Below are 12,234 nucleotides of genomic sequence, written 5' to 3' on the forward strand. Positions count from 1 at the left end.
TTTAATTTTACCATAGTAGACTTAAGAGTAAAAATTAGTTACCAGTTCTTTCCTATCATTCTACTGGAGCTGTGAGGAAAGAGCTTCAATTTTAGAAGTAAACTAATTTTCTATTACATTAATTAACCTGCTGTCAATAAATATTATTTTTTGGAGTTATTAAAATACACTAATAGTTATATAACTACATCTCAAATTTGTTTAATTTCTTTTTAATTTAACAAATCTCCCAAATGGTCAATGACATAGTTTTTAAACTTCTATTCAGGGCTTGACTTTACAAGAAAAACCTATGGAATAACTTCCCTTTAAATCCAGTGAAAGCCCTGACCAGTGTGGCTCAGCTGGTTGGAGTGTCATCTGCAAAGCGAAAGGTCACCAGTTTGATTCCCAGTCGGGGCACGTGCTTAGGGTGCGGGTTTGGTCCCCAGTCGGGGCAGGTGTGAGAGGTAACCGATCCATGTTTCTCTCTCACATCAATGTTTCTCTCCCTTTCTTTCTCCCTCCTTTTTCCTGTCTCTAAAAAGAAATAAAATCTTTAAAAAAAATTCAATGAAAACATAAAACACAAAACTAACTGAACCGACTGCATGAGTAAAGTGGTCATTGCTAAAATGTATTACATTTTCTCTTAAAAATAATCTATTGCAGCAAGCCTATCTCTATTCTCAATTAGGATCCTACCAGATTAATTCATCTTTATTATCCAAAGCAGAGAGATAGTACTATTATCTTTTACCTCTCCTGAAAATAAAGAGTTTAGAATGCACATTAAAAAAGGAAAGTTTCTGCCTTTATAAACTGGCATTCTTCTAAGGGCAATGTAATTGCTACAAACCAAGTCCTTTTGTATCTGTATCAACCACCTCTCCCTAAGTATGACAAATCATAGCAAACTTTTTTAAATGAGTACCCTCAAAATGGCTTTATAAAAGTATACAATAGCCTTGGCTGGTTGTGGCTCAGTGGATTGAGTGCTGGCTTGCCACCCAAAAGGCTGCTCATTTAATTACCAGTCAGGGCACGTGCCCGGGTTGTGGGCCAGGTCCCCAGTGGGGGGTACATAAGACATAACCACAAACTGATGTTTCTTTACCTCTCTTTCTCCCTTCCCTCCTCTAAAAATAAATAAATAAAATCTTTTTTAAAAAAAGTATACAGTAGTATTTATTTTAGCCAGTATCCTTTGCAATGCAGAGATTCACAGGTGAGAATTTTGAGGGGAATACTGAATTTACAACTTGAAGTGCCAAAACATTTTCTGTTCAAAACGGTTTAAATGGAAAACTTCATTCTAAATATGTATTATTACCCCATTCCTTGTTCTTAAACAGATCATTCTTAATCCCTGGTAGAGACATGACTACGAATACAGTTTTACAAGCGGCAACGCGCAGGCCCACTACTAGAGTGGCGAGGGCTGTCTGCCTCTGTGCCGAGCAGGCTCATCATGCTGCGATGCTGTTTACTTCACACATGTGCGTGCTTATCACACGCATGCATTTAATGCTCTTTTTTATGCCTGCAGTAATTTCAGCTTTGTCCATGTGCCTGTCCCTGTAAGTCCCCTCACATCTTTTCTAAGCAGCGGGTCCAATCCACTGCAGGTTAAAAACATAGTAATGAGTAAATCTGCTCAATTGTGCCCCAAGTAAGATCCCCTAGGCAGTGGGGATCCAATTTGTAGCTCTCTCCCTATGCAACCTTTAGGTTCGTTCACAGTCTGTTTGAACATGTTTTATTATCTGTAACAGAAATGATTGATGTCTTACTCATATCAAGCATTAACATCAGATAACGCACTTGAAAGCTCTCCATTAAATAAAGTCCTAAAGCCAAGTATCAATTGTTTTTTTGTTGTAATGCTCATTATTAACAAAGCTCATGAATATTATGGCACTACCTAGAAACATTTGTATTTCTTCTTGGGTTCAAAGCTATGGTTCCAGGTGATCGGCCAGCTCTGTCCCCGAGAATCAGATAGGCTAAGGAAATGGTGAAGGCATTGACGTCTAATGTCTAAGGAGAAGATATATATAAGTAGGTTTATAATCTCCAATGAAACTGGCCCTGTGACACTGATTGGTGGTTTTTCTTATCAAGAGAATATTAAACACAAATCCGGAATTAAATTTACAATCAATGTTTTAAAAAGGCAGAGGATATTTAGACATACAGATAAGTATGGAACTTTGTAACCATTTGTCACAGAAGATGAAAGAATGGGGAGAAGTTAGCTTGAAAACCACCCTAAACTTGTAATCTAATCAACAAATTTCTGCGTCAACAAAGACATCTGATAACTTTACCACAAGTAATCATAAATTATTAGTGCTGATCATTCCATTACATTTTGTAGAAAACAGCTTGGTGCTGTCTGAGTAAATCAAATTCCGCCTGGGGCTATGTAGCTTACCTCGAATTATTTCAGAATCATCTAAAATGACTCATTTTTCTATTAAAATGATGAATGGGCTAAATGAGGTATGTAATAAATACTGCAGGTTTGTAAACAGATTCCTGCTCTCTAGAGAACGGAGGCCTTACTTCATTTAGTAACTCTGCCCCTCATAATTTTCAGGAGAAGTCATCCTTAAAATACAGTGAGTAAAGAAAAGAGTGGAGAGTCACAATGGAACAAAATGGTGAACATCTTTATGGTTAAAGGAATAACCCAGGGTCCATGAAAATAAACTCCCCCACGCCCAAAGCACAGCACAGCTCAAAACGTCAAGAAACACAGATGGAGAGAGCCCTGACTGGTGTGGCTCAGGTGACTGGGCATCGTCCCGCAACACAAAATGTCGCCAGTTCAGTTCCGGTCAGGACACATGCCTGGGCTGCGGGGGTTGTGGGTTCAGTCCCCTGCTGGGGCACGTACAAAAGGCAGTCGATGTATGTTTCTCTCTCACACTGATGGTTCTCTCCTCTTTCTCCCTCCTTTCCCTTCTCTCTAAAAATAAATAAATGAATAAACAAACACAGAAAGAGCATAACTCAGTTCCATTTAGGAATCAAACCTTAGCAATAAAAACAGATATATACAGGAATAAAAACAGAACAGTTCAAGAATGTGTAATACAATGAAGAATTTAATGTCCAGTAAACAAAAATGAAGCAGATCTCATTGCAGCTAGTATGTCACACATTCAACATTATTGCTATTCGACTTACTACTGAATTCACTAAACCACAGGTCCACGCACAATGGGTTGAAAGCAATTCTCCAAGGCTGTGTCAGAGCTGACAGTGTAAGACTTGCCATTGAAGACAAAGTGGAAAGATCGATGTTGAACACAAAGGAACACATGTGCCTTACAGCCTCATTCAAAACGTAATGTGCAAAACTCTTATTTGGGATTCGTAAGGACTGATGGAATTCATTATGCGTATGTTAAACTTTTAATTTGTTACAGGTTAAAGTAAACACTCAGGACCATATTTCTTAGGCTCTTCAGTAGGAAATGAGATTATGATGTCAGTTCAATAAAATTCCAAGGCCCTAATGACAGTTCATTTCAGACCGGGCAGTGAAGCAAATAAGTTAACAATAAATGCCAGGTCATTATAAAGAGATGGAATTATAACTAGCTTTTTGCACCGTAGTTATCTATGGATTTTTACTCAGTGCTCTCCATACCTCACCTTGACACCCATAATGACCCAAGTGATGGAATGTCGATATGCTATTTATGGCAGGGCTACCACACAGGACACTGCTCCAACTAGACTTGCCCTGAGCCAACCAGCTTGCGAGAAACTGGATGCATTTTTTAAGGTACATCTAGAATGAAAATATGACAGCACATTCTAAGTAGAGTTGCACCTCATAACTGTCTTTAAACACAACTAGTTGTTGGCAAGAACATCAACAGCATTATACTCAACGGTGCTCTTTTCTTCTCTAATCACTTTGTCACCAAGGTCAGACAGGCTGAGACAGTCCCGTGGAAAGAAGCAATACAAGCAAATTGCAGCCACCTCTACATTGTGTTCACTGGACAGGCTAGCCAATCTTGACAGTGAAATTTAATCTCCACTCCCAGAATGCTCCGCCATCCTCTCCTCCAGATGCCTCAGTATCTACCCGGCGTGCTGTCTCGCCTCTCTAAGGCTATCAGGTAAAGTTAAAGTCCTAGGTAATTCTGCAGAGCTGCATGAGGAGGGCTTTTGACTATGTATATTTGAGAAAAATATATTCAGCTGGCTAAGTTTTTGGCATACGAGCAATACTGAAATCTGTAATAACAGTCCTATTCTTCCTCTGGGTTCTTAACATAAAGGCCAGGCTGGCCGACTGAGACACAGCACGCGCCTCCTTTTCCACTGCAGCGGCACGCCAACATACCTGAGCTGCCCCAGCACTCCAGGCTCACACTCTTTGAATTAACAATCCCTTCACGGGGCTGTATGCATCCCGTCTGGCAATAATAACGCTGCCTTAACACACACAGGAAGTAAGGACCACACACAATAACAAACATAAAGAGCGAAGACGGACACAAATGCCTTGTGCCACAGGAAACTACACTGGCTTGCGGAATTCACACACAGACAGAGGGCACAAGGCTGCAGTGCCCTCTGCTCCCACCTGTCCTGGGGGAGGCTGCCCTTTAATGTTCCAGGTTAGACAGTAACTGAGCAAGTTAGAAGGAATGGGGCTTGCAGGTGGATCCAGGTGGATTCCATTCTTACTAATAATATTAAAGAAACTATGTCTAGACAGCTTAGATCCCCTAAACATAAAGTAGAAACTCTGTATTTAAACAGCCTCCAAAAGCATGACTCAGAATTACCAACTTCAATTTTGGAATTGAAAGCAAATTAATACTCCATGCATGTCAAAGCAATTGGGGCTTAGTGTCCACAGCAAGAAAGCCAGCACACGGCATGAATAACGAGAGGGATCACACGAGCAGAAGTTAAAATCAAAGTACTAAATTGCACCCCCGAAAAAACAGCAAAAACAGAAATTTAAGTATCTTTAAGTGCCAATAAAAGAACCCAGGATAACTGCTGCTACACTGTCACTTCATTCACCTGGTTATTTTCAATGACACTAAAAGCCCCACCTGATCACTACTGCTAATTTTACACAGAACTTTCGGGCATGAACCTTACTGATCCTATCAAAATTACAACCCCAGCTGTATCCTTTGCTCTCGGGCAGGATCTCGCTTATATCTGGAGAGCAGTGGTATTATTATCTAATTTAGTCATTTCCCTCCATTCCTCAAATTCAAAACCCTTTCCTCTTTTACCATGAAATTTCGATTGTTTGAATTGAAACAGTTTGAAGCACAAACAAAACACTGAAAAAGACACAGCACAAAATTAATCAATTCTTCTCGATTGCCTCACTGGTGCATTTCGGACAAAAAGGAAACTGGGGGTGAAAAGTGACATTTTGGTGAAACAGTCACTTAAATTTGCGAAAACTAGATTTATGCATTCACCTACCATTTTTTTAGTGTTTTTTTCCTAAACACTATGAGGTTCTACCAATTCAAAATTATAACATAAATAAGAAAGATAAACCCAAGGTTAAGAATGACCTTCCCCACAAATCCTACACTTTTCTGGAAACGATGAGGAAAAGCAACCAGACCTACTTCATCGGTGCATCTCCAGCAACTAACAGTGCATAGCACAGAGTTTAATACATTTATGATGGAGGGGAATGTGGAAAGGGACCAAAGTACCTAATGATCTGACGAACGATCTCTGTTTCCATTCATGTCTTCATCTGTTCCATCCTTCACACTTCACTAGAATGAGTTATCAAAATGCCCATCTAACCACTTCATTTCTCCCCTTGAAACCTCTGGATGAACACAGTCCAGGGTTCTGTGGAACTCACGCCCTTAGTCGTGCCAACTTCTTCCGCCTCACCCCTCAACACTCCCTGCACCGTACGTCCCACTCAGCTGCCCCTGTCCTGTGCCACTGTCCCCAGGCTTCCATGCTCTTGCCTGCAATATCAGAGGACGGACTGCCCGCACTCCTCACCCATAGGTACAGTTCCATACATCAGCACTCGGCTCAGGCACCACTCCCTCGGAGATCTTTTCTATTCTTCCCCAATTCCTCTCCTCCCATTTCCAGGGCCTGAGTAGGTTCAATTCTTCATTTATTTAATCAACAAGCAGTTACTGACTGTTTACTCTTTGGTAGGCACTGGCAAATAACTAGGCACTCAAATGGGTGTTCACTGAATAAATGAAGATGTAGCAATGAGTTAAAAAAAGTCCCTGCTTTCACGAAAGTGAGAATTCTCACAAAAATGTAAGTTGCATGGCTCTATAACAGACTTAACACTTTTTAACATTATTTGAAATATATCTGTCTCCCACATTATAGTGTGAATTCTTTAATAAAGGACAGGATTTTGTCTTTTTCATTTATATGTCTTCAGTATCTAGCATACAGTAAGCACTCAGTAAAACATCTGTCCAAAGAGTAAAGAAAAGTATTTCACATTTAAGTTTATAAACGCTAGAACATTTCACAACTGTTTTGTTAAGGAAATAAAGTGGGGCTTTTTGTCAAGTGTAAATTTAACAAGAAACAACTAATGGCGAAACAGCCTAATAAGAGAAAAAAAGAGTCAATCAAACTTTAATTGACATTTTAAAAAAGAAATCAAATATAATTGCAAAGTCAAAAGAACACAACTCCTTGCTCTTTGATTTAAAAAAAAACCCGAATGACACAGCAAATATTAATTTATATGTTCAAGATCTTAAAAGATACACAAAATGCCAAGTTGCATTAACTGCGCAGGTCTCCTCTTATTTGGTCTTCATTCTTTACAAAGGTGCTTTCCAGCTTCTTAAGAAGCAGAGCTTTAATGTGAATTTTAATTAATATTTCATGTGCGTAAAATTATCACTGAACTGCCTCCCCTAAAACCTCTGGGTAAAATCAGGTGATTAAAATACTGGTACCAGTCACCGAGCAGTAGACTGAGGGGCTGGTATGCTCTTCTTGAATCTAGAGCAGGGCTTACAGCTTCTCCAGCTACAGCAATTCTTCCAAAGGGGAAAGTTTTGATCTGATCCTATTTTAAAACTTCAACCACTGTGACTCTGCCCTTCAAAGAGCTATAAGAAAGCTTGCTGGTACAACTGTGGGAAGAAAGCCTGGACTCACATCAAAAGGAGACAGCAATCTAAATGTCAACTGTTAGTAGATGGAGGAAGACGAGAGGGAGGGAGGAGTTAGTTTTATTCCACAGAATGAGCATCACATCAGTTTTGGGGTTTTTTCCCTAGCTCCCCCGAAAGACAGCTCTCCAATGCCTTCAAATGCGTGAAACCTAACCTTTACTTTCGTACAGGCTGCAACATTTGGGTTCTAAATAAAGAGGAACAAATCAGTGCTTGGCCATCCCTCAAGAGTGTCACATTCTAGGGTTAAGAATGACAAGAATGGGGACCCAGCACTCACAGCAGATCAATGCTAATGTTCCTGGGGTGACTCTCACATGAATCATGGGTTCCCAAGATGCCTGCTTCCGCAGCTTGGCATCAAGAAAGTCAGGGACAATGGTAGGCTTGAAGTTCCACGCCACGCATTTTTCAAGGCGGAGGGATACAGATTCTGAAAACCTGGATGGGATGCATGGGGGGGAAGGCCAAAACCAACTTTATATACCCTAAACATTAATTATATGTGCAATATTGCTTAATTTCTTAGCAATTTCTTCTAACTGTTAATCGTGGTAAAATACACATAAAACGTACCATCTTAACCACTTAGAAGTATACAGTTCAAGAATATAAAGGACATTCATATTGCTGTGCAGCCAATCTCCAGAATCTTCTTCACGTTGCAAACCTGAACTCCATACCCATTCCAAAGCTCTCCCTTCCGCCTTCCTCCCCAGCTCCTGGCAACCACACTTTCAATTACTGTCTCTATAAATCTCACCATGCGGGGGAAATGAGCGTAGGTGGGGCCATCCAGCGTTTGTCTTTTTGCGATTGACTTGTTTCTCTTAGCATAATGTCCTCGAGGTTCAGCTACCTTGAATGATGTGTCAGAATTTCCTTCCTTTTTAAGGCTAAATAACATTCCATTGCCTACATTTTTGTTTGTCCATTCATCTGTTGCACACTTGGGCTGCTTCCACTTTTTGGTGATTGTGAACAGTGCTGCCATGAACATGGGCATACAAATAAATATCTCCTTGAGACCTTTCAATTCCTTTGGTTAAATACCCAGAAGCAGGATCACTGAATCATATGATAACTCTACTTTCAGGGTGCTGAGGAGCTGCCATACTGTTTTCCACCGTGGCCGTGCCAGTTTACCTTCCCACAACAGCGGTGTCTATCTTGTTATTGTCTGTCTTTCGACAGCAGCCATCCTGAGGGACACGAGGTGGTTCTTTAGTGATTTTTATATTTTCCAAGTTTTCTACAGTATCCCTGTATTATTTTAGTAATTAGAGAAAAATCCAGTGAAATATATTCTACCATTAAAAATGATCATACAAATACATACTTACTAGTATAGAAAGGCCTTTATCATATAGTCTAAATTTTTTAAAGGTGAAGGTTACTGCAAGAGTTATAGAAGACTATGTTTATTTTTATCATCTTTGGGAATACACATATACCCATATGAAAACAAATGTTTTTTTATAGCCCTAGTGGGGTGTGAAAAGGAATAGAAAAACAATAGACCAAAAACTTAACAGTAACTACCTCTGGAGAGTGGTAATTCAAGTGCCTTAGTGTATTTGTGTGTGTGTGTTCTGATCTTGGCCCACTGAATACGCGTGCCTTCTGCAGTACTGAATAACAACAACAAAGGGGGTAGTTGGTAAGTACGTTGGGAGTCACGAGGTATCTATATTATCGTAGACAGTCATGTTCCTGTGGCCACAACTATCGCCCAAATGTGTGACTCTCTGAATCAGATGTAATCCTAGTAGAGAAAAAAGCAATTCAAAGATAAAAGGCAAAAGCCAGGGCACAAAGAAAAATGCCAACCAAGGATCCTTCTATCCACCAGAAACTAAGAAGCCTGATCCCCCACCTTCCTTAAACATAAGCACTACTGCCCCTCTCCCCGCCACCCCTGGCCTTCCAACTGGGAGGCTGTGACATTAGGGAAAATGACCCTCAGAGTAGAGCAGATAGCATCAAGATTGAATTATTCAACGCCATTGTTTTTAATTCTGAAATTATCCCCCTTTCATGACAAGTGGCCATCCCTCCGCATCTCTTGGCTTCAGTCCCACTCAATATGTGCCGCCCTTCACAATGGCTACCAGCCAGTCCCTTGACATTTCTTAATCCCTCACCTCTATTCTGGCTTCACTGTTTCCTTATTCAGCCTGGATCCTGGATGACTCACCAAAGTAATGGATTCATTACACATTAACTTCCTTTCATTTTTTTTTTCTATTGGTACAGTCATAGGTTAGTCTCTCAAACAATGGACCAAGAGAAAGAACAGGAGAGAAAAGAAACTGACCTTCTTCTTAAAATTTTTAACAATTCCCAATCGCCTGCTAAACTAAGGACATCTCTCTCAATGTTGCGTTCACAATTCTCTAGTGTATAATCACATTTTACCTCCCCAGTGGGTTCCCAACTACTCTCCAATGCACACTAATGGTTCTGAGAAGTTACACATGGGCTCCTAGGAAGACTGAAGAGGCACGTGAGCAGGCAGGACCTCAGGCTTCATCCAGAGCAGTCCACTTTATCTGACAACAGGATATCATTTAATAAATTACACTGCACAGAGAAGACAGAGTATTTGTAGCCATTAAAAAATACATTCCAGAAGAACATTTCGTTATATAAGGAAATTTTCCTGATGCTCAACACTATATATACAGCATTTTTCACGTTCTTAAATATGTACTAGATCTAGGAATAAAAACACTCTAGAGGAAACACACCACAATGTAAACAGTGGTTGTGTGAGAAAAACAGATTGATGGGGCCATTTAAATTTTCTTCTATTAATAATCATTTTTAGACATGACTATGTAATCTTTCTTTAAAATGAAAAAAGTTTTAATTATTTATTTTCTTTTAAAAAAAAAAATGGTTCCCCCACTTTGATGAGTGTAGCTCAATAGGTTGGAGTGTCATCCTGCAAAGCGAAAGGTCATCGGTTCCATTCCTGGTCAGGGACCATGCCTGGGTTGCAAGTTCAGTCCCTGGTCGGGGTGCATACAAGAGGCAACTGACTGATGTTTCTCTCTCACATCAGTGTTTCTTACCCTCTGTTTCTCCCTCCCTTTCCCTCGCTGTCCCTCCTTTTCCCTCTCTCTAAAAATAATAAAATCTTTAAAAAAAAAAAAAAAGATGGTTTCCCAAAGCCCTTGCTCTGTTTTCCCCTTTCGATGTCCTAGAGAGTGACTGCTCCAACCTGACTGACCTTTGCTGGAGACTTCCTGGACTAACGTCTGATGTTAGCACAGAAACAAGCCAGGGTGCTGGCCCAGAGTTTTCAAACACAATGAAATCAAAGGAGAGGAAGGAGGGACACATGCACACATATACGCACACTATCCCTTCAGGCAAGATGCCTGTACCTACTCTCCGTACTGACCTTTATTGCACTAATTCTGAAGTTACCTGCCTTAACAAGTCCATCGTGGTTATTTGCAGCAAACTGTCAACTATTTGAAAAAAGCAAAAATCAAGGAAACCTAAGCAAAAAGAACATGAATTTTATCAACACTAATTGTTGGCATGGAGCACTTAGCTGTTCCCAAACATCCGTGATTTCCTTGTAAACCGGATATTTCCATTCAGTTTTTAATACTTACCAGGTGCTTTGCCTTAGCGCGCTCCTCCTCACTTGATACCCTCTCTCGAAGAATAGCTCTGGTTAACTGCTCATTGGCAAGGGCCCTCTCGCGGTCTAGTTCTTTGCCGTGCTTTAGTCTGAAAAGACAAGAAAGGTCTAACTAAGAAAGAAAACATTTTATAGTTGACATTACTTTTTAATGAAATATTCACATAAAAATAGAAACAGCTGAAATCATCTTGACCTATGGTTTATCAAAAGCAGGTATTTTTTCTAGTAAATCCCCATGCAACCTGTCCTGAGCATTTAAAGTAACAGAATCCAAATACATGCAGTTTATCAATGTGACTGCTAAGCTAGTTTTACAAAGTTCTTCACATATAAAACTGAAATCTACCCACATAAAAATTCCATCGCTGGTGCCACCATCTGCCCTCTGGAGAGGTAAGTAATAAATTTTATTAACAAGCCATCAACATGACAAATATTTGAAGGTGGACCATCTCTTCCCCCTCAAAATGGAGTGAAACCAACTGTTTATTGACTACACAGCAGGCGCTGTAGAAGGCACGGATGATACAGGGCTGAACAAGGCGGACATGCCCCTGTCCTCATGGATCTGATAGGACAGCAGGGAGCTGAACGTGAAGATGTCTTCCCTCCCCCCGAATGACTCCCATTTGCCAACAATCCTCACATGCAAAATTGGCCAGACCTTTCAACAGCAGGCCTCCTCACCTCTGGAACAACTCCAATTTGTCCCTTAGCTCCAAACTAACAGTAATACAGCAGACACAGTCCAGCAAAATAAAACAGCAAAACTGTACCTCCCAAGACCTGCACACAATGCTAATTCTATTAATAAAGCATCCAGTTGCATTAGGTTTATCAGTAACCTCATCACACAATTAGATCATATTAAGTTACAATTCACTAAAACCCCTCATTGTACATGAAAAAGATAAATTACATTGGCACCAATCTTCACCATAGAGCCTGGCACATAACGGTATTCAGATAAATGAGAGTACATTTCAGTCTAATTTCATGGACAAAGATTTTCTGATTGCCTTTTCTTCTTGGAGAGAATAACCCCTCTATACCATCATATCCCCAAAGGTTTAAGCTATGCTTTGAAAAGAAAAGGTAAAATTGTTATGTTGGTATAAGTGAAATTCAGAGTGAAGTCTACTTTATAAGTGGAAATGATGAGTAACAAATTGAACTCAATACTAGTCTATCAAATTTTAGATTTAAAAATACTTGGCAAGGGCCAAAGGAAAAAAAAAATGTTACTATTTTTAAATTGCTACATTACCCAGATACCCTATAATTCTCAGAAATCAATTACGACAGATAAAATCACCTTATAAAAAATACATTCCAAAGTTATAATGCATTCCCCCTAAAATTTAAACGTATGTTTTTCTGTCCTTGAATAAAGATGAATAATGC

At 39.8% G+C, this 12,234-nt stretch overlaps 1 protein-coding gene across 1 annotated transcript in view; it reads right to left on the reverse strand.

Annotated features, from left to right (window-relative positions):
- Nucleotides 1–12,234, reverse strand: part of CHCHD3 (coiled-coil-helix-coiled-coil-helix domain containing 3) — a 271,951-nt gene that overhangs the window by 163,862 nt on the left and 95,855 nt on the right. The window contains exon 4 of the mRNA XM_054564249.1: nucleotides 10,799–10,916. Within this exon, the coding sequence (XP_054420224.1) occupies nucleotides 10,799–10,916 (118 nt within the window). The remainder of the gene's footprint in view (nucleotides 1–10,798; nucleotides 10,917–12,234) is intronic.

This window comes from Pteronotus mesoamericanus, unplaced genomic scaffold (genome assembly GCF_021234165.1).
Source record: "Pteronotus mesoamericanus isolate MK-2021 breed Mesoamerican mustached bat unplaced genomic scaffold, CSHL_Meso_final scaffold_85, whole genome shotgun sequence".
Classification (NCBI taxonomy): domain Eukaryota; kingdom Metazoa; phylum Chordata; class Mammalia; order Chiroptera; family Mormoopidae; genus Pteronotus; species Pteronotus mesoamericanus.